The sequence below is a fragment of the Pan paniscus genome, chromosome 17 (assembly GCF_029289425.2).
Source record: "Pan paniscus chromosome 17, NHGRI_mPanPan1-v2.0_pri, whole genome shotgun sequence".
NCBI classification, from domain to species: domain Eukaryota; kingdom Metazoa; phylum Chordata; class Mammalia; order Primates; family Hominidae; genus Pan; species Pan paniscus.
The window spans coordinates 66,647,728-66,671,950 of NC_073266.2; the positions used below are offsets into that span (position 1 = coordinate 66,647,728).

Here is a 24,223-nt window from a genome sequence, read left to right on the forward strand (position 1 = left end):
AAACAGCTAGCCTATAAAGTTGCCTTCATACAGAGAATGATTTCTACTGAATGTTATAATCCTTAAGACTGCTTGCAGGAATAACTGTTAAGAGCAATGGATAAAGGCCCTGCTTGAGTTCCAGATAGTTTCTTTGAGAGCTGAGATGACAGCAGGGATGGCATTCTCCCATGAGATACCCCTCAGCCCCCATGGACTCTTTACTTTCCTTAATAACAGGTACTTTTGCATTTCATCTTCTATCAAAGCATAAAACTAACAGGAATTCTTAGACTATAAACCACAATTTACCATGTTGTCAAAAATAATCTATCCCATAAAAGAAGACGGAGTTAACTCGTGATAGGTGTTCCTTAGGCAAAACTTTGTTTCATAATCTTATTAACACTGACACTTCTCAATTTTAAAGAGATCTTATTAACACCATCAATACTTCTTAATTAAAACTCAGAGTTAACAAGAAGGACATGGGCCAGAGATGAAATAATCGAGAAGTTGCTAAGGATGCTCTCACACACATCCTAAATATCAGTGAAGCTACACGGAGTCCTGGTTCATAAAGATTTCCCTTAAAATGTCAAAGTTTGATTCTTAAAATAAACATCCTTGTGTGAAATGGTGTTTCTGCTTTATCTTGATTGCACTGATGGCAACTATACCCAAATTCCCCAGTTCTGTTAATGATACCTAAATGATGTCGATATAAGTTTAGGAAAATGACAAGAGTGTCCATGGCAAAATATTTTGCTATAGCTGCAACCGTTAGGTATATAGTTGAAGCAGCTTAACGAAAGCCAATGAAATTAAGCTGACAGAAGAGTTTTAATATTAATTTCTGTTTACCAGCAATCATGAAAAAGCCATGAAAATCAATGAATGGATTTGCAACAGTATACTCAACTGTAGGTTAAACTCACATTTAATTGTGTAGATTCCAGAGTATCCAGCAGTTAATACATCCTATGTGTTTCATATCTTTATTAGCCATTTAGAGTTCCTCTTTTGGGAGTGCCTGTTCGATTCTTGTTAGTTTTTCTATTGAGTTATTTATCTATTATTAATATATATTTTATTGTTATATTCTAGATTCTAGACTTTTCCTGGTTGTATGTTGCAAATATCCAATCTCTAACACAGCTACAAACTTTTTAACAGAACTCTAAAACTCCTCTCTAAATAGTCAAACAGATCAAGTAACATTCTCAAATCCGCTCTTTCTATGGAGACCTGCTACCTGCCACACCCACTGTGCACTGGTTCTACACACTACGGTGTATTCTTGGGAACTGCCTTCAGTGCTCTCCTTTGGTTAAGCCTGGCTCCTTTGTCTTCGTCTTTCTTTGTTTACTACTTTGTGTTGATGGAACATATACTATAGTAGCTTTAGCAGAGATGGGGTTGGTTTCGCCGTGTTAGCCAGGATGGTCTCAGTCTCCTGACCTCGTGATCTGCCCATCTCGGCCTCCCAAAGTGCTGGGATTACAGGCATGAGCCACTGTGCCCAGCCTTTTTTTTTTTTTTTTTTTTTTGTGAGATGGAGTTTTACTCTCGTTGCCCAGGCCGGAGTACAATGGTGTGATCTCGGCTCACTGCAACCTCTATTTCCTGGGTTCAAGCGATTCTCCTGCCTCAGCCTCTCAAGTAGCTGGGATTATAGGCATCAACCACCACGCCCGGCCCACAGGCATAAATTCTATAGTTTTTCTGGAAAGCAATTTGGCAACCTGTGTTGAATCTTGAAAATAAAGATACCTTTTGACAGTAAAAACTAGTAAAATTCCAGCTTTAAAACCATATCAAAAATATAATTTTAAAATTTGAGATAAGACTTATTTATAAACTTTTCATTCATTATGAATTGATATGAAACACTGGAAATAAATGAGCAAAAATGGGATAATAGTTACACATATTTTAGGACACAAACATGGGCTAGATAGAAATTAAAATGTGAGACTTTCAAAGAATTGATAATACCACAGAAAAATGCTCATGGTCTAAGTGTAAAGTAAAAAAGGCAGAATAAAAAACTGTATGAAGTATGACTTCAATTGTATTAAATATGTATGTGTGTGTATATACAATACACACACAGATTACCACAACTATTATAGCAAAATAGACTGCAAATACAGTTAATGTTGAAAGAAGAAACTCTTACTATTATAGTTCTCACCAAGGCTTATTAAACATTCTCTGCTTTAATACTTAAAAAAGAATCATAATAAATGTCATTTACACTCACCAGATCAATATTTTGCATTATATCCTGAAATGAAGGATGAGTTCGAAATTGTTCAAAGAGATCGCGTTTGTAAAGCAGGGCGTATACCAAGTTTGGGTTGTGGTGAAGGGAATTTGTCAGGCAGGAGTTGATGATCTCTAACATCATTCGAATCACTTCTTCAATGACATTTAGGTCTTGTGCCTTATAGAGAAAAGAAACCCCAACACAGAGTCAGTCTTTTCCTCCTTGCAATAGAATTAATGAAAATAAGAGTAATTGCCTCAAAATTATAACAGCATTGGAAAGATCATGAAGAGAAGCTCATCAAGATTATTTCTGTCAAGAATCTTAAGAATGAGGTTTATCAGTTACTAAAGGATTTGGGTTAAAATCTTTTGAACTTAGTACGGTAATAATTAGGAATTTCATAAAATAAATTATAGACTTACCAATCTAGAGGGAAATTTGGAGCTTACTCAGCTCCTCATTTAATAGATCCATATTGGTATTCTCATTATTGTATTACCCTAAATCGTTAAGACTTCCATGATGTAGAGTAGTGGTAGGGTTGTACCCATTCCAAGAAAAATGTCTAATTCAGAAGATGACTTCATTTCTCTACACTGTCATTTCAGTCTTTATATTTCAGATAAACAGACTATGATTTTGTCACTGTTTCCTCATAATGAATAGTCTTTGGGAATCTGAACATAAAATAGTTGCCAAACAGTAAAGCTCAAAGTAAGCAATCAGCAAACTTCTTGGAGGAAAAGGGCAATGGAAAGAGCAAGCACATGGGTATATACAACAGACTTTCCTCTCCTCTTCAGTTTTCCATAATATATTTGACAGTTGAAGCAAAAATTATAACATTGATGTGGTTCTCAATGTATGTAAAGGAATATCTAAAACAATTATCAACAAAGGTGGGTAAGGGATTTAAAAGGACAAAGGTTTCTACATCTCACTTGAACTGGTAAAATATCAACACTACTAGACTGCGATAAGCTATGTACATATAGTGTAATGTCTAGAGCAAATCTACCTGAGAAACAAAAATACTATAGATATATCAAGGCTGGGTACAGTGGCTCATGCCTGTAATCCCAGCACTTTGGGAGGCCAAGGTGGGCAGATCACTTGAGCTCAGGAGTTCGAGACCAGCCTGGGCAACAAGACGAAACCCCATGTACACAAAAATTAGCCAGGCGTGGTGGCACACATCTGTAGCCTCAGCTACTTGGGAGGCTGAGGGGGGAGGATGGCTTAAGCCTGAGAGGTGGAGGTTGCAGTGAGTTGAGATTGCTCCACTGCATTCCAGCCTGAGTGACAGAGCCAGACCCTGTCTCAAAAAAAAAAAAAAAAAGAAAGAAAGAAAGAAAGAAAAGAAAAAGAAAAAAAGAACTAGAAATATATCAAAATGGGATTCTAAAAAAATTTCCATACAGGAAGGCAGAAAAAATGCAAATGAAAAAGGGAAACCAACTAAAAACAGAAAGTAAAATGGTAGTTACACATTAATAACTACATTAATTGCAAATAGTCCACAATAGTTAAAATCCGAGGATTGGCAGAGTGGATTAAAAGCACACCAACCAACTACATGCCATCTATGAGAAACTTCTAATATAGTTAAGTTGAAAGTAAAAGGATGGAAAAAGATACCTACACAAACGTAAGTCAAAAGAAAGCAGGAGTGGCTATACAGTATACCATATCTTTAAGGGATTGGTTCCAGGACATCTCCCTGCCTCGGAAATACCAAAAATCTGCAGATGCTCAAGTCCCTTATACAAAGTGGCATACTACAGTTGCTCACTCCATCCACAGATTTTTTAAATCTGTGGATGTGGAATCCGAGGATATGAAGGGCCAACTGTATGTACTTTCAATCTGCGTTGGTTGAATCTGTGCATGTGTCACTCAAAATATGGAGGACTGACTTATATTAGTATCAGGTAAAGTAGACTTCAGAGACTATCTGGCCTATAAAATAAAAAATATTGACTATCTGGCTCTTTACAGAAAAAGTTTACTTCCCCTGCTTAAGAGATGAAAAGGTATGCCTATTTCCATACAATTTACCTCTGTCTTTCTTAAATTTTTTTTGACTCAGGGTCTCACTCTGTCACCTAGGCTGGAGTGCAGTGGTGCAACCCTAGCTCACTGCAGCCTTGAATTCCTGGATTCAAGCAATTCTCCCATCTAAGCCTCCCAAAGTGCTGGGATTTTATAGGTGAGCCACTGAACCCAGCCTCTGCCTCTGTTTTCTTAAATACAATGTCTAACATTCAACTGAAATGTATGAAACACACAAAAAAGTAAGTAAATGAATCCATGTTGAACAAAGTCATCAGCAGAATATGACACAGAGATAAAACATTCTGAAAATATCAAAGAGGGAATATAAAAGAACTGTGATCTACAAAATTTGTTTGAATTGATTGGGAATTTTAGCAGAGTTAAAAACTATAAGAAAGAGACAAATGGTAATGCTAGAAATTTTGTAAAATGTGGTGACTGCAGTGAAGAATGCCTTAAATAGGTTTCAATAATAGACTGGACAGAGCTTGGGAATGAATTGCAAACTTGAAGGCAGGTTAACAGAAATTGCACAAACTAACCCTACAAAGAGAAAAAAAGAGTGAGAAAACAAGACAGAGAATCCAACAAGGGCTGTAAAATAATATGAAATGCATTAATATACATGTAATTGACTCCCAGAAGGAAAAGAGAGAAAGAATGGGACAAAAGAGATATTCGAAGAGATAATGACTGAGCATTTCCTATAAATAATGAAAAAAAATCAAACAGATTCAAGCACGTCAGAAAATACCCATGGTCACTCCACCCCCAAACAAAAACCAAAAGAACCCATGTACTTAGATCCATCAAATTCAAATTATTAAAGACCAAGACAAAGAGAAAATCTTGAGGACAGCTAAAAACAAAACAAAACAAAAAAACCCACACACATTAAATACAGAGGCACGAAGATAAGAATTACAGCTGACTTAGGAGAAACGATGCAGTCCAACCTAAACGTAGCGGCATCATTAAAGCACTGAAATAACAGCCAAGTATCCCATACACAGCAAAAATATCTTTCAAATATGAAGGTCAAAAAAAGACTTTTTCAGATAAAAATAAGTTGAGATAATTTATTACCTGCACTATACAAAATATTAAAGGTATTTCTTCAGGCAGAAGAAATATGAAGCCAGACAGAAATGTAGATGTCCACAAGGGAAGCGAGATATTTTTATTTTTAATCATTCTAAAAGAGAGCTGACTTCTAAAGTAAAAATAGTAGAGATGTATTATAGGTTTATAGCATATATATATAAAACATGTAAAATATATCATAACATTCTGCTGATGGACATCCAATGTATATCCAGTTTCCTTGTTTCTATGAATAAGGCTGATAAGCCTCCTGGTAGATGTGTTATATATGGGTACTTTTACGTCTCTGGGATAGATTCCAGGAGAGGGATTGCTGAAAATGCTGTATTTGTAAAGTTAATAGATGCCATCAGATTGTTTAGGGTGATAACAATACACTTAAACTAGCAATGTAGGAAGGCCCTTTCTACCATTTTCTCACCAACAGCAGGTATACTTGTTCTTTTTAAAACTCACTACCTGAAAGATATAGAGAAATACACTGTTACTACCTTAGTGACCATTTCCCTGAATGGGAGTGTGAACCCTCTTGTGAACTGCACGTGTGAGGGATCTGGGTTGCACACTCCTTACAGGAATCTAATGCCTGATGATCTGAGGTGGAACTGAGGAGGTGATGCTAATGCTGGGGAGCAGCTGCAAATACAGATTAACAAGCTCAGTGCTCCCCTCGATTCTACATTATAGTGAGTTGTATAATTATTTCATTATATATTACAATGTAATAATAATAGAAACAAAGTGCACAATAAATGTTATGCACTTGAATCATCCTGAAACCATCAACCAGTCCATGGAAAAACTGTCTTCCACAAAACCGGGTCCCTGGTACCAAAAAGGCTGGGGACCGCTGCTTTATATTGTTCAGCATCACAACCACAAGTCTAGGTATTGGCTTATTTTTATTCATCTTGCTCAGTATATTCGGAGTACATTTTGACCTGACAACCTAGTCTCTTCCATAAAGATAACTTGGATAATCTTTTCTAATTATTATTTTCCAATTTATTAACTCTCTTTGATAGTGTCCAGTATAGATCACTGTTGCTTACTGAGCTTTGAATTTTAATGACTATATTTTTCATTTTAAGCTTTCTAGTTAACTAGTTCTCTCTCACAGTCATGTTCTTACTTATTTCTGTTTTTATTTCCTATTTATTCTTTTTTATGAATATTGTTCCTTCATTTATCTTTGAGGCTGCTCAAAGTATTTTCAAAATTATTCTATTAGTTTTTAATTTTATTTGGATAAATTTACCTTAATTATGATCATGACTGTTATCTTTCTATTGTTAATTTCCGCATGTATTTTGTTATGCAAGCTTATCTAATATGGCTTAATACTTCCAAATCTATAGGTTATGTGGTGGCTTCCTAGAGTCTCAGACTGAAACCAGGTCTCATAATTGGTGCCTCGGTGCTCCTGCCCTGCAATCATACTAAAGACAGTACTGGCCGGGTTTATCACCATACCAGTATCAGTTTGTTTCAAGATCCCATGGTGAGGCTGTTTCTGTGTACTCTTGCCTCCCTAGACATATAATTTAACTGTTATTATTAGCACATTCATTCAGGCTCTTTATTTCAATAAAGCATCTATTCCAGCTCCTAATTTCTAGCAGGGAATCTGGCACTAGTGTCTGGCCTACAGTAGCTGAGCTCCCAACCACTTCTCCTCCTTCCAGCTCAGCAGGCTCACTGTTCTGACTGCTTTTTCTGCTTCTGTTCCATCAAGAAATAGCTGTCTCATTTTGGGATTTGGCTATGTGTTTAAAATGTTTTCTTTTTATGATTCATCTATTATTGTTATGTTTTTGAAGCAAAGGGGAGGAGATGAGACTTCAAATTTGGAACTAACAAGATAATCTTGACCAGAAGTCCTCTGAATTATATTTGCTTCTCATTTTGGTATTTGAATTAGTATAGAAGGAAGAGACTTCAAGCTTCAGAATTCTCTCTCACGGTCATTTAAGGGCAACCCAATGAAATGGTATGACTACTTTAGAAATATAATCAAGTCAAAATATTAGCTTTCTGTAGAATTTTATGTTCATATATATTTTATACACTCACTTATGCTAAGTATAAGTGCTGATATATGAAACTTATACTTCAAAAATTATCTGCAGATAGCTTACAATTTCTGCTTTCAAACACATTGAGAGTTTGTTCTCAATGTTTAAATAAGTAATTTGCTGAAACAAACAGGGTGATACACCCAACTCCTAACTAGGCACCTGCTACTTTAAACCCAGGCTAAAATACTGACTATTTATTTTATTCCCAAGTCAGGGAAAGTATAAAATAGAAACTTGAGGCTGGGTACAGCAGCTCACATCTGTAATTCTAGCATTTGGGGAGACTGAGGCAGGAGGATCACTTGAGGCCAGGAGTCAAAAGCAGTTTCGGCAACTGAGCAAGACCCCATCTCTATAAAAAACTTAAAAATTAGCTAGGTGTGATGTGGTGGTGCATGCCTATAGTCCCAGTTACTCAAGAGGCTGAGGCAGGAGGATTGCCTGAGTTCAGGGGTTTGAGGCTGCAGTGAGCTATGATCATGCCACTGCACTCCAGCCTGGGCAACAGAGTGAGACCCTGTCTCAAAAAAAAAAAAAAAAAGAAACTTTATATTAATAAGCATGTTCTACATTAGTTTTTACTTTGTATGACTCTGACTAAAGGCTCTTTAAGAGTTACAGTAACCCTCTAATTTTTAGAGTTATTGGGTATTTTACCAAACTTCTCTTACATTGTTTCTGTGACAAATTCTGATGTCATCTTTTATGGATTATATTCAGTTGCAGATTTATAAATTAAATGACAAGAACATATCATTTCTAGCATTACTCAAATTGACTAACAATATACTGTGGGAGGTTACAGCAAACACATTTTACATGATATCGTATTTGGCTGGACTGCCATGCTAGAAAGAATCTTCTGTATTTTAATGTACAACTGTTTTGAAAAACAAAAATGAATAACATAATTCAGAAATAAGTTTAAAGAGTGGCTAATTATAATTTTCTGTCAATATTTACTTTAATATGTAACACTCTAAATAAGTTATTAGGCCAGGCACGGTGGCTCACGCCTGTAATCCCAGCACTTTGGGAGGCTGAGGCAGGCGGATCACGAGGTCAAGAGATCGAGACCATCCTGGCTCACATGGTGAAACCTCGCCTCTACTAAATATACAAAAAAATTAGCTGGGTGTGGTGTAATCCCAGCTACTCAGGAGGCTGAGGCAGGAGAATCACTTGAACCCAGCAGGCGGAGGTTGCAGTGAGCCGAGATTGCCTACTGCACTCCAGCCTGGGTGACAGAGTGAGACTCTGTCTCAAAAGTAAATAAATAAATAAAGTTATTAAAATTTCAATATAAAGAATCCCTATAAACCTCCAACATAAATACCATTTTTATGACGTTAAGAATAGTTTCCTTTCTGGTTATACCCAGGCGTGAAATTCCAAATATTTAACAACTAGTTGGCACTGCTAGTCCTAGTGGATGCAGGTTGAGCACAACCAGGGCAGCCCTACTAGCTTGCATTGGCTGGATGTCAGTGGTAGTAGTGACATAAGTACTCTCTTTCAAGAAAGAAAAATAAAATGAAGTTTCCTTGAAGTCAGGTCTATGTTAATTGGTTTTATTATATTCCAAAAACTATACCAAGAATTTCTACGTGCATTACTTTATTCAATTCAGCAATTCTTTAATTTACTTCTAATTCAGTTACTATCTATCCAATTAGAAAGCTTAGAATTTGGTCAAAGAATCGTAAAATTATAAAACACACTCAGAAGATACAAAAGACACTAAAGTGACTCCCCTTAATGCTAGAATCCCTTCTATAACATTCATCCCAAGTGGTCAACCAGCCCATCCTTGAATACAGAACACTTTTGAAAGGCTCCTCATTCTTTCTATGCAGTACAGAAAGCTGTTGCAGTTTGGCAGAAGTCTGTCGCCCTACTCCTACTCGCCAGTCTTCAGTCTATTCCACTGTTATAGCTATCATCTTCTTCTGAAGCCCATCAGCAACCTCAAGTGTCCCTCAATACAACCTGGCTTAAAGCCTTCTCATCATTTTATTTGCACTTTGCTAGATGTCTAGCATTTGGATTGTTTTGATCATAGATGTAATGCTGTGTATTCCATTAACTCCATTAAGATACATAAGTATTTATACATTTGTAATCCTTGCAACTAATTCATTTCCATTTTTAAGTGACAACAGTTCTCTGCTAACCACTACTTTAATTATCCTTTAGGGAACAGCCAGAATTCCTACCGTGTAAGTCGTTTCCTGGAAACCATGCTCTGGATCCTCCCATTGGTGTTGGAAGATCAACTACAGCTTCAAGGCACCAAGCAGATCATGAAATAATCAGGAGCCAGAGGGGTAAATTATGTACCCTGAGATTCTGATTTACTAAAAACAAAGTATCAAATTTTTGACTAATTCTAATTTCCAAGGAAAACTATCTCAACAACTATAATCTCCCAGTTACTTGAATCTTCAACTTGCTACTATGATTAGATGTCTGGTGCAGACATCCTTGGTAATAAATGAAATCCTTTATGTTTCATTTTTTAAAAGCATTATTGGGTTATAATCACCACTTGTAAAAAGAAGAAAAAGCATGAATTTGGAGAGTTTCTTTAAAATTACAAAACCATCCAAATTTCAGTACTTAAATAGACCTAAAATGTTATCTAATCTCATGATTTGGGTGTCAGAATTTCAAATGGTATTTAATATTATTTGGTTTTTTTCATAAATTTTAAATGAGGCAGCATTTGTAAAGTCATTAAAACTGTGTGTAACACATGGTAAGCACTATGTGAGTGTTATCCAAAACATCCACAAACATATTTTCGAAGTATTTTGAAGGAGAAAAATCATTTTAGCTTTAGACATTATCATAAAAAATATAAATGGCTTTCCAAAGTTGAAATTACTATAAGTGCAAAGAACTCAGAACTCATGTTTCTTAGTTTTAAATGTAAGTCCAAAATCCCACTCTTATTAATTTATAAAAGTAGTCAATGTATAGAAAAACTGACTTGCATTTATGAAATAAGATTTTATGGAAGACACGCTTTTGAAAACTAACTATATTTCCTCAGTATTGTGTCAAAATTAGCTTTGTCAGAGGTAGAATCTGCTGGCTCCTCAATGGAGCAGCCATAATAGAATCTGCTAGCTCATCAATGGAGCAGCCATGGTATTTTCCTCTTAGTCCTTACAGCTTCTGTAACAGGAACAGATCTCATATCAGACAGGCTTTCTCCTCCAAAAAATGGGCATACTTATTTTACTGCAGACAATTTCAAACGTAAAAACAAGAAAATGATACCATTTTCAGATGTTTCTGATACACCAAATATGTTGGGAATGAAAGCTCAACAAATTCTATGTGAAGTAGTAATTTCATATCAAATAGAGAAGTTGGCCATTGTGGGAATATTTTACCTTGTTAACAGCAGTCAGAGTTGCCTCTCATTCTATAAACTTCCTTTTCCTTTTAAGAGGGAATTTATACAGTTAAATAGTTTCAAATCTTTATTTTTAGTTTCCTTAAGAGAAGCATATGTATCTTGTTTGTATTAGTTTTGGGGGGATTCCAAGAGAGTTGTCTAAATTTCCTGCATTTTCAGCAGACAATAAAACCTTCAACAAAATTAATGGGATTTTGCCAAAAGTGGGGAGTAGGGGGAGGAAATGCACAAGCAAAGTTCTCTTTAAAGTTAATGCGCCAATGGCCTTCAAAGGCAATCACTTGGTGACAGACTCTTGTTATCTTTACGTTGCTAATTCACTGGTGCACACACTGGAAAGCTTTGTGGCCATGTTATTTCTAGCCAGAACTGGATTTGTCCAAGATACTGAGCTTCTGATAGAAAGAACAGGTTTTACATTACACATAAAATCAGAGCTGAAGAATAAATCCTGTGACCTAAAAAGACAATGGGTAACCTTAATAAAGCAGTGGGAGGGGGAGGCGGTGAGCAGAGAGCAGTCACCGCACCACTGGTCTCATGCGGGGATGTAAAACCATGTGGTCTTTTTCTACACTCCTTGGATGTGGTTTGAATGTGACCCACAAGCCTCAACCACAACACTCTGGAAAGTCGTTCTTTAACATACACTACTGCAAAGGCACTGGAGGCAGTGACAAGAGAACTGTAGCTGCTAGGGTACACTGGCTAAAGCCACGTTTTTCCACATCTGGAGAAGAGCCAGAGAACTCATACAAAGAGTGTTCTGATTGAAATCCAGCAAAGCTGAAGCCCCTGACAATCAGATTATGTTAGCAGGCCACTTGCACTGGACAGAACTTGGGGTGCAGAATAGAGTTTCTCACCCTTCCTCAGGCCCACTGCCAGCAGAAGAGACAAGTGCGTACCAGAGCTTGGTGTTCTGTTTTTAAAAGTTCAATGTTTTACCTTAAGTATTAGTGTTCATTTTTATTCTTCTTAGACTATATTGGTGTTTTGTTAGAAAAAGAAATCCCTTTCCACAGCCTATGAAAAGTAAAATCTAAGTAAAACAATACTTTAGGAAGATGTGTCTTTTTTAAAAAAAGTCTTTGACTTTCTACTGAGTGCCTTGTCTCATCCCAAATCTGAGATCCAGGAGTCCCAGCACTGCCAATAATTAGCTGTGACCTTTGCTACATCACCTGAGTTACAGTTTTTATTTGCAAAAATAAGTACTTACATAATTTTTTAAAACCCCTTCCTAGTCTCAAGTCTCAGCTTCATAAAGTATTTAGACAATACTGAATTTGGAAAGTAAATTTTATTAATATAACCAAAAAATATAATTAAAATAGAAATGTATTCAGGGTAACTTCAAACTTCAGGAAAATTCAGAATTTAGATTACCCTGCCACCTTGAATAGAGTCATTATTGGTTTTTAGAAGAAGAAGAAAATCCAAAAACCTTTATAAGTAAAAATGCACAAAGCTAAGTTTCAAAATAATCATTCTCCAACCCAAGGAACCTATTGATTCTTCTGTTTTCAATATATGCTATTTATCTTTGATACTCTTAATAAACAGAAGGGAAATAATCTGTAAACCTGTGTGTCATGGATTACACATTGACTTCAGAGACCTATGACGCTTGATGCCTTTTTTTCATTCTTTCTTGGGAAGAAGAGTCAGTGATGCCAAAAAAGGCAGTAAAGGGTCACAAATAGGGGTGTAATAAGCTCAAGTTAAAAAAAAAAAAAAAAAGAAAAACAGAGTAGCTCCAAGTCCATGGAGAGAAGCTCCAGATTGGGTTCTAGTCCCAGTTTTGCCATGGACAGGGCAGGTCACTTTCGCAGGCCTCATTTCCTTCAAATGTAGGATAAATAGGCTCTCTAGGTCACGTGTGGACACATTATAAGGAACCTGGACTTCAGTTTCCGTGTAGGATGTGGAAAGTAACAAAGAATGACCCTCCTTAGTGAGGAGAAGAAAACCAGGTAACTTAATAAATCTTAAATCTTCTTAAGTTCATCAGAATATGATTTCACAAGGCAACCAGATAAATGAATTCCAAAGAGGGTCAAGTACCTCTTCTAAGGAAAGAAGGAACAAAAACATTCACCTTTGGCTGAGCATGCAAGGAAGAAGTGGTGTCCACAGAAGTGGCAAAGAAGAAAGCAGCTAAAATGTTGATGAATTATTAAAGGCTAATGTGTCAGTCTTGAAACCTGAAGCCCAGATGCAAGAGATTTTATGTTCACTTAAGAGTTCTTTCTCACTATCCTCTACTAGGTGCTCATGAGAAAGGCTGGTATGGAGCAGGCGACTGAAGAGGGCCCCTCTACCACTGCTCAAGCTTGCAGGAGGTGATAACTGCTGCTGGGGGCAGGCTCCAAGACTCATTTTCTTCCCTGACTCTTCTCTCATGCTAAGAAAAAGCCGTAAGCTACAGGGCAGCAAACCCTCTTGGCCTGTAGCACAGGCAAATTTTCATTGTCTCTAGGGGGATGGTAGAAACATGTCTGCCCCTGAACAAGAGGTAGGAAGCTCTCTCACCTCCAGGACATAGATAAAGATCCAATCCTGATGATAGAGGAATAAAAGCAAAAAACTTTCTAGTCCTGGGATTTGAGGCAGGAAACCAAGTTGGGTTCAGGATCCTATACGCATACCAATATCAAGCACAGGTCTGCTACCACTGGAGAAGGGACAGGAATGCAGAGAAAGGTCTACCTCTGAGATCCAGGTGCACACAGGGACTCTCCAGGATTGAGGCTGGACTAGGACAACAGAGAGGTCTCTTCTCCAGCCCTACTGCTGGGACTGCTGAAAACGGAGTAGTAAAGAAACACTGAAAAAAGCCCTCTGACACTGTAGACTCCACCCTTTAAGCATAAAATAAAGAGCTGCTAGGGGAATCTGAAGCTGGTGGTGCACTGAGGACACAAAACCCAACTCTGCTCAAGAAGGAACCAACTCCCATTAATAGTCTAAAAGCAAAGGTCTCCCCATTTACAGGCATAAATGCTTTTAACCTCGGATTCGAATGTCCTAGCACAATGTCCGGCATTCAGTAGAAAATGAGACACCTGAGTCCATAAGTCCGTATTTTATCTTTGGTAAATTGTCTGTTTGTGTCTATTGTGCATTATTCTTTTGAGTTGTTTGTCAGGAAGCCCCTTTCTCCTACTTTACTAAAACAATTTTTTTTTATATGAGAAGTGCCTATTGGCTTTTCCCTAATTCCTTTTCAAATCTATTAAGATGATCATGACTTTTTTCTCCTTTGAATATTTACTATGAGTACATCAATAGATTTCCTAGAATTATACAATGGACTGTATGACTTGGTAGGTGCTATGGCAGATGCTGGGTTGGAGTGGGGATCCAGACATGTTCCTGCCCTCACACAGGTTACCATTTAGGGGAGAGGCACCCTGTGAAAGTACAAGGCGCTATGGGAGCACTTGGAATAGGGTTGGTGGTTTTGTGGGGAGGAGGACATAGACAAATAGTAGGAACATAGGCCCTGGAGTCAGCCTTGAATCCCAGCTTTACCATATGTTAGCTGTGTGCCCTTGGGCAATTCACTGAGCCTTTTTGAGCCTCAGCTTTCCCATGAGAAAAATGAGAGAACTACTTACTTTAGAGGATGTGAGGATTAAATAACGTATTTAAAACTATTTACGGTCTTGCGTAGCAGATAAAGAGTGTTCCTTACTTGGTGGTTATTATAATACTTACCACAAACAACAGACAAAATGCTAACCCGAAACAAGAAGGAAGAAAAAAGGAGGAAAAACACAAATATCCAACTTTAAGGTGACAAAGAGAATGTGACTACAGACATGGAGGACATTTCAATCTTCCTGCCTTGCAGATGCCACCTTCTCCCTGTGTCCTCACAGGGCCTTCTGTAAGCAGCAAGCAAGTGAGCAAGTGAGCTCTGGTGTCTCTGCCTCTTCTTTTTTTTTTTTTTGAGGCACAGTCTTGCTCCACCACGCCTGACTGATTTTTTTTTAATGTTTTTGTATGTTTAGTAGTGACAGGGTTTTGCCGTGTTAGCCAGGCTGGTCTTGAACTCCTGAGCTCAGGCAATCCACTCGCTTTGGCCTCCCAAAGTGCTAGGATTACAGGCCTAAGCCACCACTCTGCCTCTTCTTATAAGAGCACCACTCCTACTGGATAAGGGGCACATCTTTGTGTAACCTTAATTACTTCATTAAAGGTCCTGTCTCCAAACACAGTCTTATTGGGGGTTAGGGCTTCAACATATTAATTTGGAGAAAACAGTTTAGTATATAACACTCAACCATCACTAAAGTGAGACAATCATACCTTCTCATTTGTGAACCAAATAGTACCCAGCTATGCAGTATTCTTAACAAGAAAGGAGAATCTGAATCTATTTAAGACGTTAGAGCTAACTTTAATTATAGTAAATATGAGGGACAGAGAATAAGGTAAATGACACCAAAAGGAAACAAAAGGACATACCAGAATGTGAAAGATTCTACAGGACAAATGGTTCAATTTCTGCCGTATAATTGGATGGGAGAAAAAAGAAAGACAGGATTGCTCTAGATTAAAAGAGACAGGAGACACAACAACCAAATGTGTGAATTTTATTTGGATTCTGATTTTAACACATTGCCAACAGCCATTTTTGAGACTTCCAGAGAAATGTTAATATGCTGTGCATTAGATTATACCTAGGAAATATTTCTACTTTTGTTAGATGTGATAATGATATGTGATTATGAAAGAAAATGTTATTATTTTTAGAGATGCATACCAAAATATAAAGGAGTAAAATCTCAAGATTTATTTAAAGATACTTCAGCACAAGAAAAATAAAAAGCTCAGATAAAGGATATATGACAAAATCTAATTGCAGAAACAAGGTAATGAGATATGGGGGTTCATTAAACTACTTTTGTGTATGTTTGAACTTTTTCATAATAAAATTTTTTAAATTGACAACTTAAGGAAAAATTGTGTAGGAAACTATAAATTCCTCAACTTGACCTAAGATCAAATAAAAAATGTGAAGAGAATAACCATGAAAAAAGGGAAAAATCTGTCAGAGACACACTGTTAAAAAAGGAGGTTGGGTTCATATGGTTTTATGAGTAAACTCCTTTATATCTTCAAGGAATATATAATTACTATGCCATTTAAGCTTTCTAAATCAGAGAAAAAGAACGTTTCTCATTTTGTTCTTCCTTAAACAGGGGTAACATAACTATAATTTCAAAAATTGGTAAAGTTAGTTGAAAAATAAAAATAAAAACAAAAACCGTCATTAAAATACTCAAACATATGAACATTAAATTCAACATTGTGCTAAAAGGGTTACAATCCAAGTAATTTCAAAAATTCTGGAAGAGTACAATTCTAGGAAATCTATTGATGTACTCATAGTAAATATTCAAAGGAGAAAAAAGTCATGATCATCTTAATAGATTTTGAAAAGGAATTAGGGAAAAGTCAATAAGCACTTCTCATATAAAAAATTGTTTTAATAAAGTAGGAGAAAGGGGCTTCCTGACAAACAACTCGAAAGAATAATGTACAATAGACACAAACACACAATTTACCAAAGATAAAATATTAAAATATGTTCAACTTTGCTGGTAGTTAAACAATGTCTGTTAAATTATAATGCTATACATTCTTTGCCATTTGTTTTTGTTATAAAAATAACAAATGATTATAATTCTGTGTTGTCAAGAAGAAAGGAGATGGCATTCTCAACAGAGCACTGATGAAAGTATAATCTGAAACTACTTTTCCAGGGACCCATTTATAAATATGTACTTAAGAGTCTTAAAAAATGTGAAGACTCTTTGTCCCTACAATTCTAATATTAGAAATTTATCCTAAGGAAATAAGACCATGCCCACGGATTTACTTTGTGGATGTCTATTGCACAATAACAAAAAATTTTCATCATCCCTGAATTTGTTTTCTGTTACTGTCATAACAAACTACCACAAATTTAGCCGCTTAAAACAACACAAAATTTGTCGTCTCACAGTTCTGCAGACATTCAGATAGGTTTGGTTCCTCTGCATCTAATGAGGCCAAAAGCAAGGTGTCAGCTGAGCAGGGTTCTTTTCTGGGAGCTCAGGGAGAGAATCTCTTCCAAGTTCATTCAGGTTAGAGGCATTCATTTCCTTGTAGCTGCAGAGCTATTCTCCTGCTGGTATAAGCTTGGAGTCTGTGCCTGCATTCCCCATCACATTGCCTCCTTCATCTTCAAACCAGCAATGGCAAGTCAAATGCCACTCAGCTTTGAAGCTCTCTGAGATCTCCATCTGGTACATCTCTCCTGCTTTGGCTGGACAAAAAGTTCTCTGCTTTTGAGGGCCTGTGTGTTTAGGTTAGACCCATCTGGAATAACCAGTCTAATGTCCCTCTTTTAAGGTCCATAACCTTAGTTATATCTGCAAAGTCCTTTTTGCTATGTAACTTAACATACCTACAGGTTCTGGGGATAGGATGTGGACACTTTTCAGGGGCTATTATTACACCTACCACAATTCCAAATGTCCGATAGTAGATGATTGACTAAATTATAGTACATCTGGACAAAGCAATACCATGAAGCTATTAAAATGAGATATCATGTAACTAACTTTGAAATGCATAAAACAGGATGGATTGATTGATAGAAGAACAGAGAGATAAATAGAGGGTAATAAAGCAAGTCCAGTAAAGTGTTAATTTACTGAAGAATCTGGGTGGTAGGTATATGGGCATTTACTGCAACATTTTCCAACTTTTTTGTATATTTGAAAATTTTAATAATAAAATATTGGAGAAAAAAACCAATTAGCCCCAATGATCCAACTTCACTGGGTGAAAATCTAGACATTTATGAAGATATTTCTAGCGAAGCAGCAGGAGTAAGCTTTTGCATAATGGTTTATAAGGAGATTAAGTTTCAAACAGCATTAAATATCACCTCACTTTATTTTTCAAGTAATTAGCAAATTAAAATAGAAAAGCAATAGTATAGGATGCATTTTTTGAATTGTTAGTGAAAAGCCAAATAATATGCTTGAGGAATTTTTATTTTCAAAAGGAAAGTTCCCTCTAGAATAATTAACACATAAAACGAATGCTGTCTTGATTTAATTATTTCTACATGGAAATAAGTGAATCTACCTCACAGTTTAACAAAATTTGACAAAACAGATCCTCAGTTTATTGAAACAGACAAACAATAAAATGAATAGAAAATAACCACGATGATTTCACAAACATTAGCTGAGTGCCAACATCATGACATGTAGCATTGTCTTAAGCACTGAGAATAGATACCAAGGACATAAAATAAGATGTAGTCCTTGTCATTTATTTCACCTTGGAGTTATAAAATCTTGTCTAGTTTTGTACGGCAGAAATCTATCAAAAACACTTTTCTCAGCCGGGCATGGTGGCTCACGCCAGTAATTCCAGGACTTTGGGAGGCTGAGGCAGTGGATCACCTAAGGTCAGGAGTTCGAGACCAGCCTGGTCAACATGGTGAAACCCCATCTCTACTAAAAATACAACAAATTAGCTGGGCGTGGTGGCAGACACCTGTAATCCCAGCTACTCGGGAGGCTGAGGCAGGAGAATCACTTGAATCCGGGAGGCGGAGGTTGCAGTGAGCTGATATCGTGTCACTGCGATCCAGCCTGGGCAACAAGAGCAAAACTCCATCTCGGAAAAAAACAAAACATAAAAAAACCACTTCTCTCCAGATACGTAAATAAACAACATTTTAAAAAAGAGAAAAAATGACTATTTCCACTTGGAAATAATACTGCAAATACAATTGAAGAATGCTGAACTTTACTGAAGACACAAAAAACTACTGTCATAGATTCAAATCAGGAGCTACTACTCTGTGTATTAAAGACTCCCCAGTTGTACGAAAAATTGGCCAGATATACAAGAGGAAACACTGTGGCACAAGAGTTAACAGGCCAGGCTCCTTATGACTTACCTTTGAATCCTTGTTCTACTATTTACTGCTTATGTGACCGTGGGTGAGGGTCTGAACCTTGATTTCATTATCAACAAAACTATTACAGAAGAGTGGAAATGAGACAATGAACATGCAAAACACCTATCCCAATGCCTAATACAGAGTAGCAGCTCAAGAAATTGTTGCTCTTACTAGTAAAAGCAATGGTAATAACAAATGTTTCTTATTAGGTACAGATGTATTTAGGAGGTATAAGAAGGCTATCAGGCACTAAGAGAAACTAACGTTTTCTGACTTGTACTTTAATGTCTTCTTACAGAGAAGTGTTTCCAACAGGCTGAAATTTGAATTTCAGAACATTTAAGTACATTACAATGAAATGCTCTAAGCTGTGAATCTGTGATCTTTAAGAACCTAAATGCTATTGTTATACTAAACTCTGGTTAATCTCCTGAGAAAATATTATGTATATGTTTAAAAAATATTTTAAGTCTAGTGCTGAAATATAGGTAACCCTGACTGGAGACAGCCTGCTTTGAAACCTCACTGCATTATAACTATATTTCACAATCATGACCAAAAGTTGTATTTATGGTTGTCTAATGAATGGCATCAATGCCTACATTTTGTCCAAACAACTGCTAATGCTCATGAGTCAGTCAAGGTCAACAGCAGTGAAGCTAACTCAGTCTGCTGGTACAATTAGAGCAAGGGATCACTGAGGTTGCCATGGAAACTCCCTGTGGCCCAGCCACTGCCATTCAAGAACTTTAGGAGGCAATCCTGTATTAAATTTGCAATTTATTTCCTGTGGCAGAAACTAATTTTAAAAACAGTTTGAAAGTCCTTAGAGTAATGAAGAATCCTTACTACAGCAAGTGTTACTATAACAAGATGTCTTCAGTCCAAATAGCACTGGACTTACATTTTCAAAGCCCCAAAGGAACCCAAAAGCATACATATATGTTATATATATATCCCAATTTTTAGCTACTTTTATGATTACATGGTTTTAAAACACAAATTTTTCATTTGTTGTAACCTATTTTTGTGTTTTTATAATGAATTTAGTTTGGGGGGATAGGACTTAATATGTATAATATTTATAAGGGTCTGACTTAAAATGGCTCAACTTGGGAATCATATTCTAGCAATCAATTACATCATGAGTTGGGAGCTGCCTGTCATTTTGCTATATGGTGTCAATTTCTTTGGAAGAGACAAATGCTTAATTTTATTTTCCTGAGAGTCTTCTTGGGAAGAAGTGTGTAGAAACAACTCTCAATATGTAAAATATAAAACCAGAAATAAAAATACTCTTAATCAGGCATGAAGGAAATCCTCTTCTTTTGAGGCAAAGAAAAGTTGATATTAATGTAGAAATGCAGAAAAATGCTATTAAAGGGTGTTCTCAGTCAAAGTTTACTTGGCAAGAAGGAATGTGATCCCTACCCAACTCCCTCCTTTCTTCTATTGCATTTCTTTAATCCACTCATAACGGTTTGGGTATAAGGAAAAGATTTTGTTAAGAGGAAGACACAGAATGCAAGTAAAAGACATTTTATGGTAATGAATACACTATAACAAGAAAACATTCAGTACTCATACTAGTATCAATGGCAACAAAGCTAAAATTTACTTGGTAGCATTTCTTATCAAAGTATAGTGACAGTACAGAATGAAGACGCAGCTGATTCTACAATGTGTGGACCTTGTAACATTTGCATAGGACAATCCTATCACCAGAACACACTGAACTGACCACCACAGCATATCTTCTGCTATGACCAACGTGACAAGTAGACATTTCCTTCCTGCACCGACCTACTTCATCATGGTGATGCCATGAGAACTGAATGAGTTAAATAACACACTCAGTACAGGCCTCACACTTGGCAAGTAGTAACAGAACACTTTCTCAGTCCTGTCCTGGTGACATGGAAAGAATACTGGCAGGGAGTCAAAAGACCTCAGTTCTAGACCTGACTCTGCTAAATAATCGCCTCAGAGTTTGAGCAACTCATTTAATCTGAGAATTTCTTTTCTTTTGTTAAGTAGAAATATAATGCTTGCCTGCCTTTATGAGAACTAATTTGAAAATGACTTGTTAACTGTAAATGCTACAGAAATGTATAATCAACCATGTTGATTAAGACTGAATTTTTGCCTTTGACTCTAGAAACCCTGCCATCCCCTAATTTAGTAGGAATATTAAGAAAGAACAATAAGGGTAGATAATTTAGCATTGGATAAAGGAAGTGGCCATAATTCTCTTTGGTCAGCTGTCCTCTAAGTTTATAAATAACAGATAGTTTTTCTTTAGTTAAAAGCAAACCATACTTTCCCTAAGATCCAAAGTCAGAGACGTCATGAGACAGGCACCAGTTCCGGTGGGACAGACTGTACACACCACCTTAGCACCAATCACAGAGATAGGGAGCAACAGAAAGTGTTTTGTAGTGAACACAACTCATTTAACCTTGGGAAGCACCTAAATGGGCACAGAAGCAACTAGAAAATCTCTGGCACATTTCATCAATAAAGCCAATGATCAGTTAAAATAGTTCTAAAAACCCCTTGGTTTTACACTGGGAGTTAGGTGAACAAGAAATCTCTATGCCCAAAGAATAGGAAAATGGTAGTATAAAACCAATTTTTGTAATCTAATTGCCTTCTTAATAAAATTGCCTCACCAAGCAAAATGTTTAGGAAGGGGTTTTTCTTTTTTTATGTATGTGATTTATATATAAGAAACATGTCGTGCCATTATTTGAACTAATTTACTGGCTATTATTCAATAGTCACTGCTAACTCTAACCCTTTGGTATGTCAACAAGACAAATAAAAGAATGATTATAACCTTCTAAATGGCTTCAGCTTTATGTCAATTAAATTTTGAGTAAATTGGATGAGGAATCAGACACGCTGAACAACAAGAATAAGAAAACTGAAAGGCAAAGACACAGGGGGAGAAATTAAAAATGCATTAACTGCACACACACAAAACCACAGCTGCAAATTGCCTTTTACAAAAGATCCCAGAACAGTTGCTATCGGAATATTCCCTCCACCTCCTAGGGGCTTTGATAACATGGATACTTAATACCTGCCCAGCATTCTCTGTTTCACTGTAATTCACTGGTTTTGGTAGGTTTGGCTCAATGTAATCTAGGCAGGTGGGGAGGTTTTATTAACGTCTTCAGATTAACAGGCTAATTGATGCAATTTAATCAGTTCTCCCAATAGCTATCAGTTATACACCACAATATTCCCAGATGAAATGTGTCATTTATTTAACAAATACTAAACAGTGGCATTATGAACAGGTACTGTACTAACTGGAATTTAGAGTCCAGTAGGGGAGAACTGAAAATTGTGAAAAATGCTATGAAAGCAGAGAAAAGGGAGGATAGGTAAGTATTAATACAATTTAGACTGAGACCTGAATACAGAAGTACAGGAAGTGTCCAATTTAAGTCTTCATATTATAATACTTTCAAGAGTTTCAGTCAAGCGTCATTAGAAATTCCAATTAAATGAGGAGTAATACCAGAAATAGGAGAAAAGGCCTAATTGTGGAATGCATAATTTATTAGCAGTTATCGCCAATCTCTCCGAGAGTTAGACTATGCTTTAGAGAGGGAGGGTGCTGATGAACCTATTAACTGTACAGACTAATACTTAGAAAATAATATATTAAGCTCAGTTTTGAAAACGATTTCAAAAATTTATTGTACATGAGGAATAGCTTTCCTGTTGTCATTTTTCTTTTTCCTAAACTTTTGTTGTAATTTTAATTTTTATCAGAGTGATAAGAGAGCAGTTGAAATTCAAGATTACTAGACTTAAAACAGAAAAAGAGCAGCCCTCTGATCCATCCTTTCCCTTCCCCAAATCCATGACCTAGAGGCAAATACTTTGAACCATTTTTTCTATTTCCTCCAACATTTGCTTTCTTATTCTGAAATAATGTGTACTATTATTTTAAATTTTATAATTTTCAATTATCTATTGACTTCTTACTCTTAAAAAACGAGGCATTCCCTCTTCTAAATTAATTTTAGAAGGAGCTTACTAAGTTTTACTGATATACTAAACTGTGAAAATATCCATTTTTAAAACTACTGTTTGAGGGAGACAACTAAAATGAAATGGATATTCCTCTAAAATAAATGACTGAAAGAAACAAAACCAAGAATTAACTGGGAATCTGAGAATAAGATCATGCTTCAAATTTATGATACTGCTTTGAGACAATGGCAGTTAAGCAAATCCCCTTATATCTGAATGTCTATCATTAAAATGAAGAAAACAGAACAATAGTTTATCAGGCTTAGTTTTTAGAGGAAAATCTGGGTCTGTGAGTGCTGGAGCATTTTCAGAGTGCCCTGCAAATTCAATTAGGACTCTCTTAACTGCACCCCATGGTCATTCCCTTTGACTGACAAATTTGTTTTTTAACTCTCAGAACACGATGAATCCTAGGTTGTTGGTTTTTTCCTTTTCTTATTCTCTTTTGCTTCTCTTCTTTTCTTTCTTTTTAAGAGTCTGGCATTCCCAATAGGCACAGCGGTAATCCTGCTGGCTTTCTCTCTTACTCCTGTGCCATTACATTTAATTTGCGTGCTTTTATAACTCTGTACTTACGCCCACAGGCTTTTGAACAATGGGCACTCATTCAATAAATTCAAAAAATAAATGATGATTCTAAGTGCTTTGAACTCAATGGACAGAGGGCTCTACATAAGTAACATAATAGTAAAGAGGCTAGGATAAAACATTAAAAAGAAAAAAAGTCTAAAGCTTTTTCAGAAGACACACACACACATACACACACACAGTTGTCATCCTTTGCCACATAGCATTCATTTTCCTCATTTGTACTCAGTTCTCAAAACCTCTTCCTCTATAGTTTTTGATAGGAAAATGACAAACATTTGTAAAGCAGAAACACATTTATACATACTTTCAAGGAGTATTTCCTTGAAATGGGCTGATCACTGCAAGGCTTATTATATAATGTAAGAGATACTTAAATACATCCTGCAATCTCATGGAAATAATTCCAGTGTTATGATGAGGCCATTTGGAGCTTCCTATAACCTAAGATATAGTAATACACTTTGACTTTAGTATTTTTCACTTGGTTTATTAAGCATAACTTAATTTAAAATCTGATATGAATTTTAAAAAGTCAAGACATTTAGCAACTATAAGGTTTATTATGAGCTGTTATTAATTAATGTAGTGATATAAAACTTGTATTTTAAACAAGTTTATCTATTATCATTAGACTCCACAAGAACTTCATAAAGTTGGGTTGGCTAAAAAACAGGAACAGGGGT

General features: G+C 36.3%; 1 protein-coding gene across 41 annotated transcripts in view; it reads right to left on the reverse strand.

Annotated features, from left to right (window-relative positions):
- The window catches only part of DYM (dymeclin), a 411,306-nt gene that overhangs the window by 69,504 nt on the left and 317,579 nt on the right, over window positions 1-24,223 (reverse strand). For all 41 annotated transcript variants that reach the window (XM_034943670.3, XM_055102685.2, XM_034943660.3 and 38 more), the window contains one exon: window positions 2,246-2,428. In XM_034943670.3, the coding sequence (XP_034799561.1) occupies window positions 2,246-2,428 (183 nt within the window). The remainder of the gene's footprint in view (window positions 1-2,245; window positions 2,429-24,223) is intronic.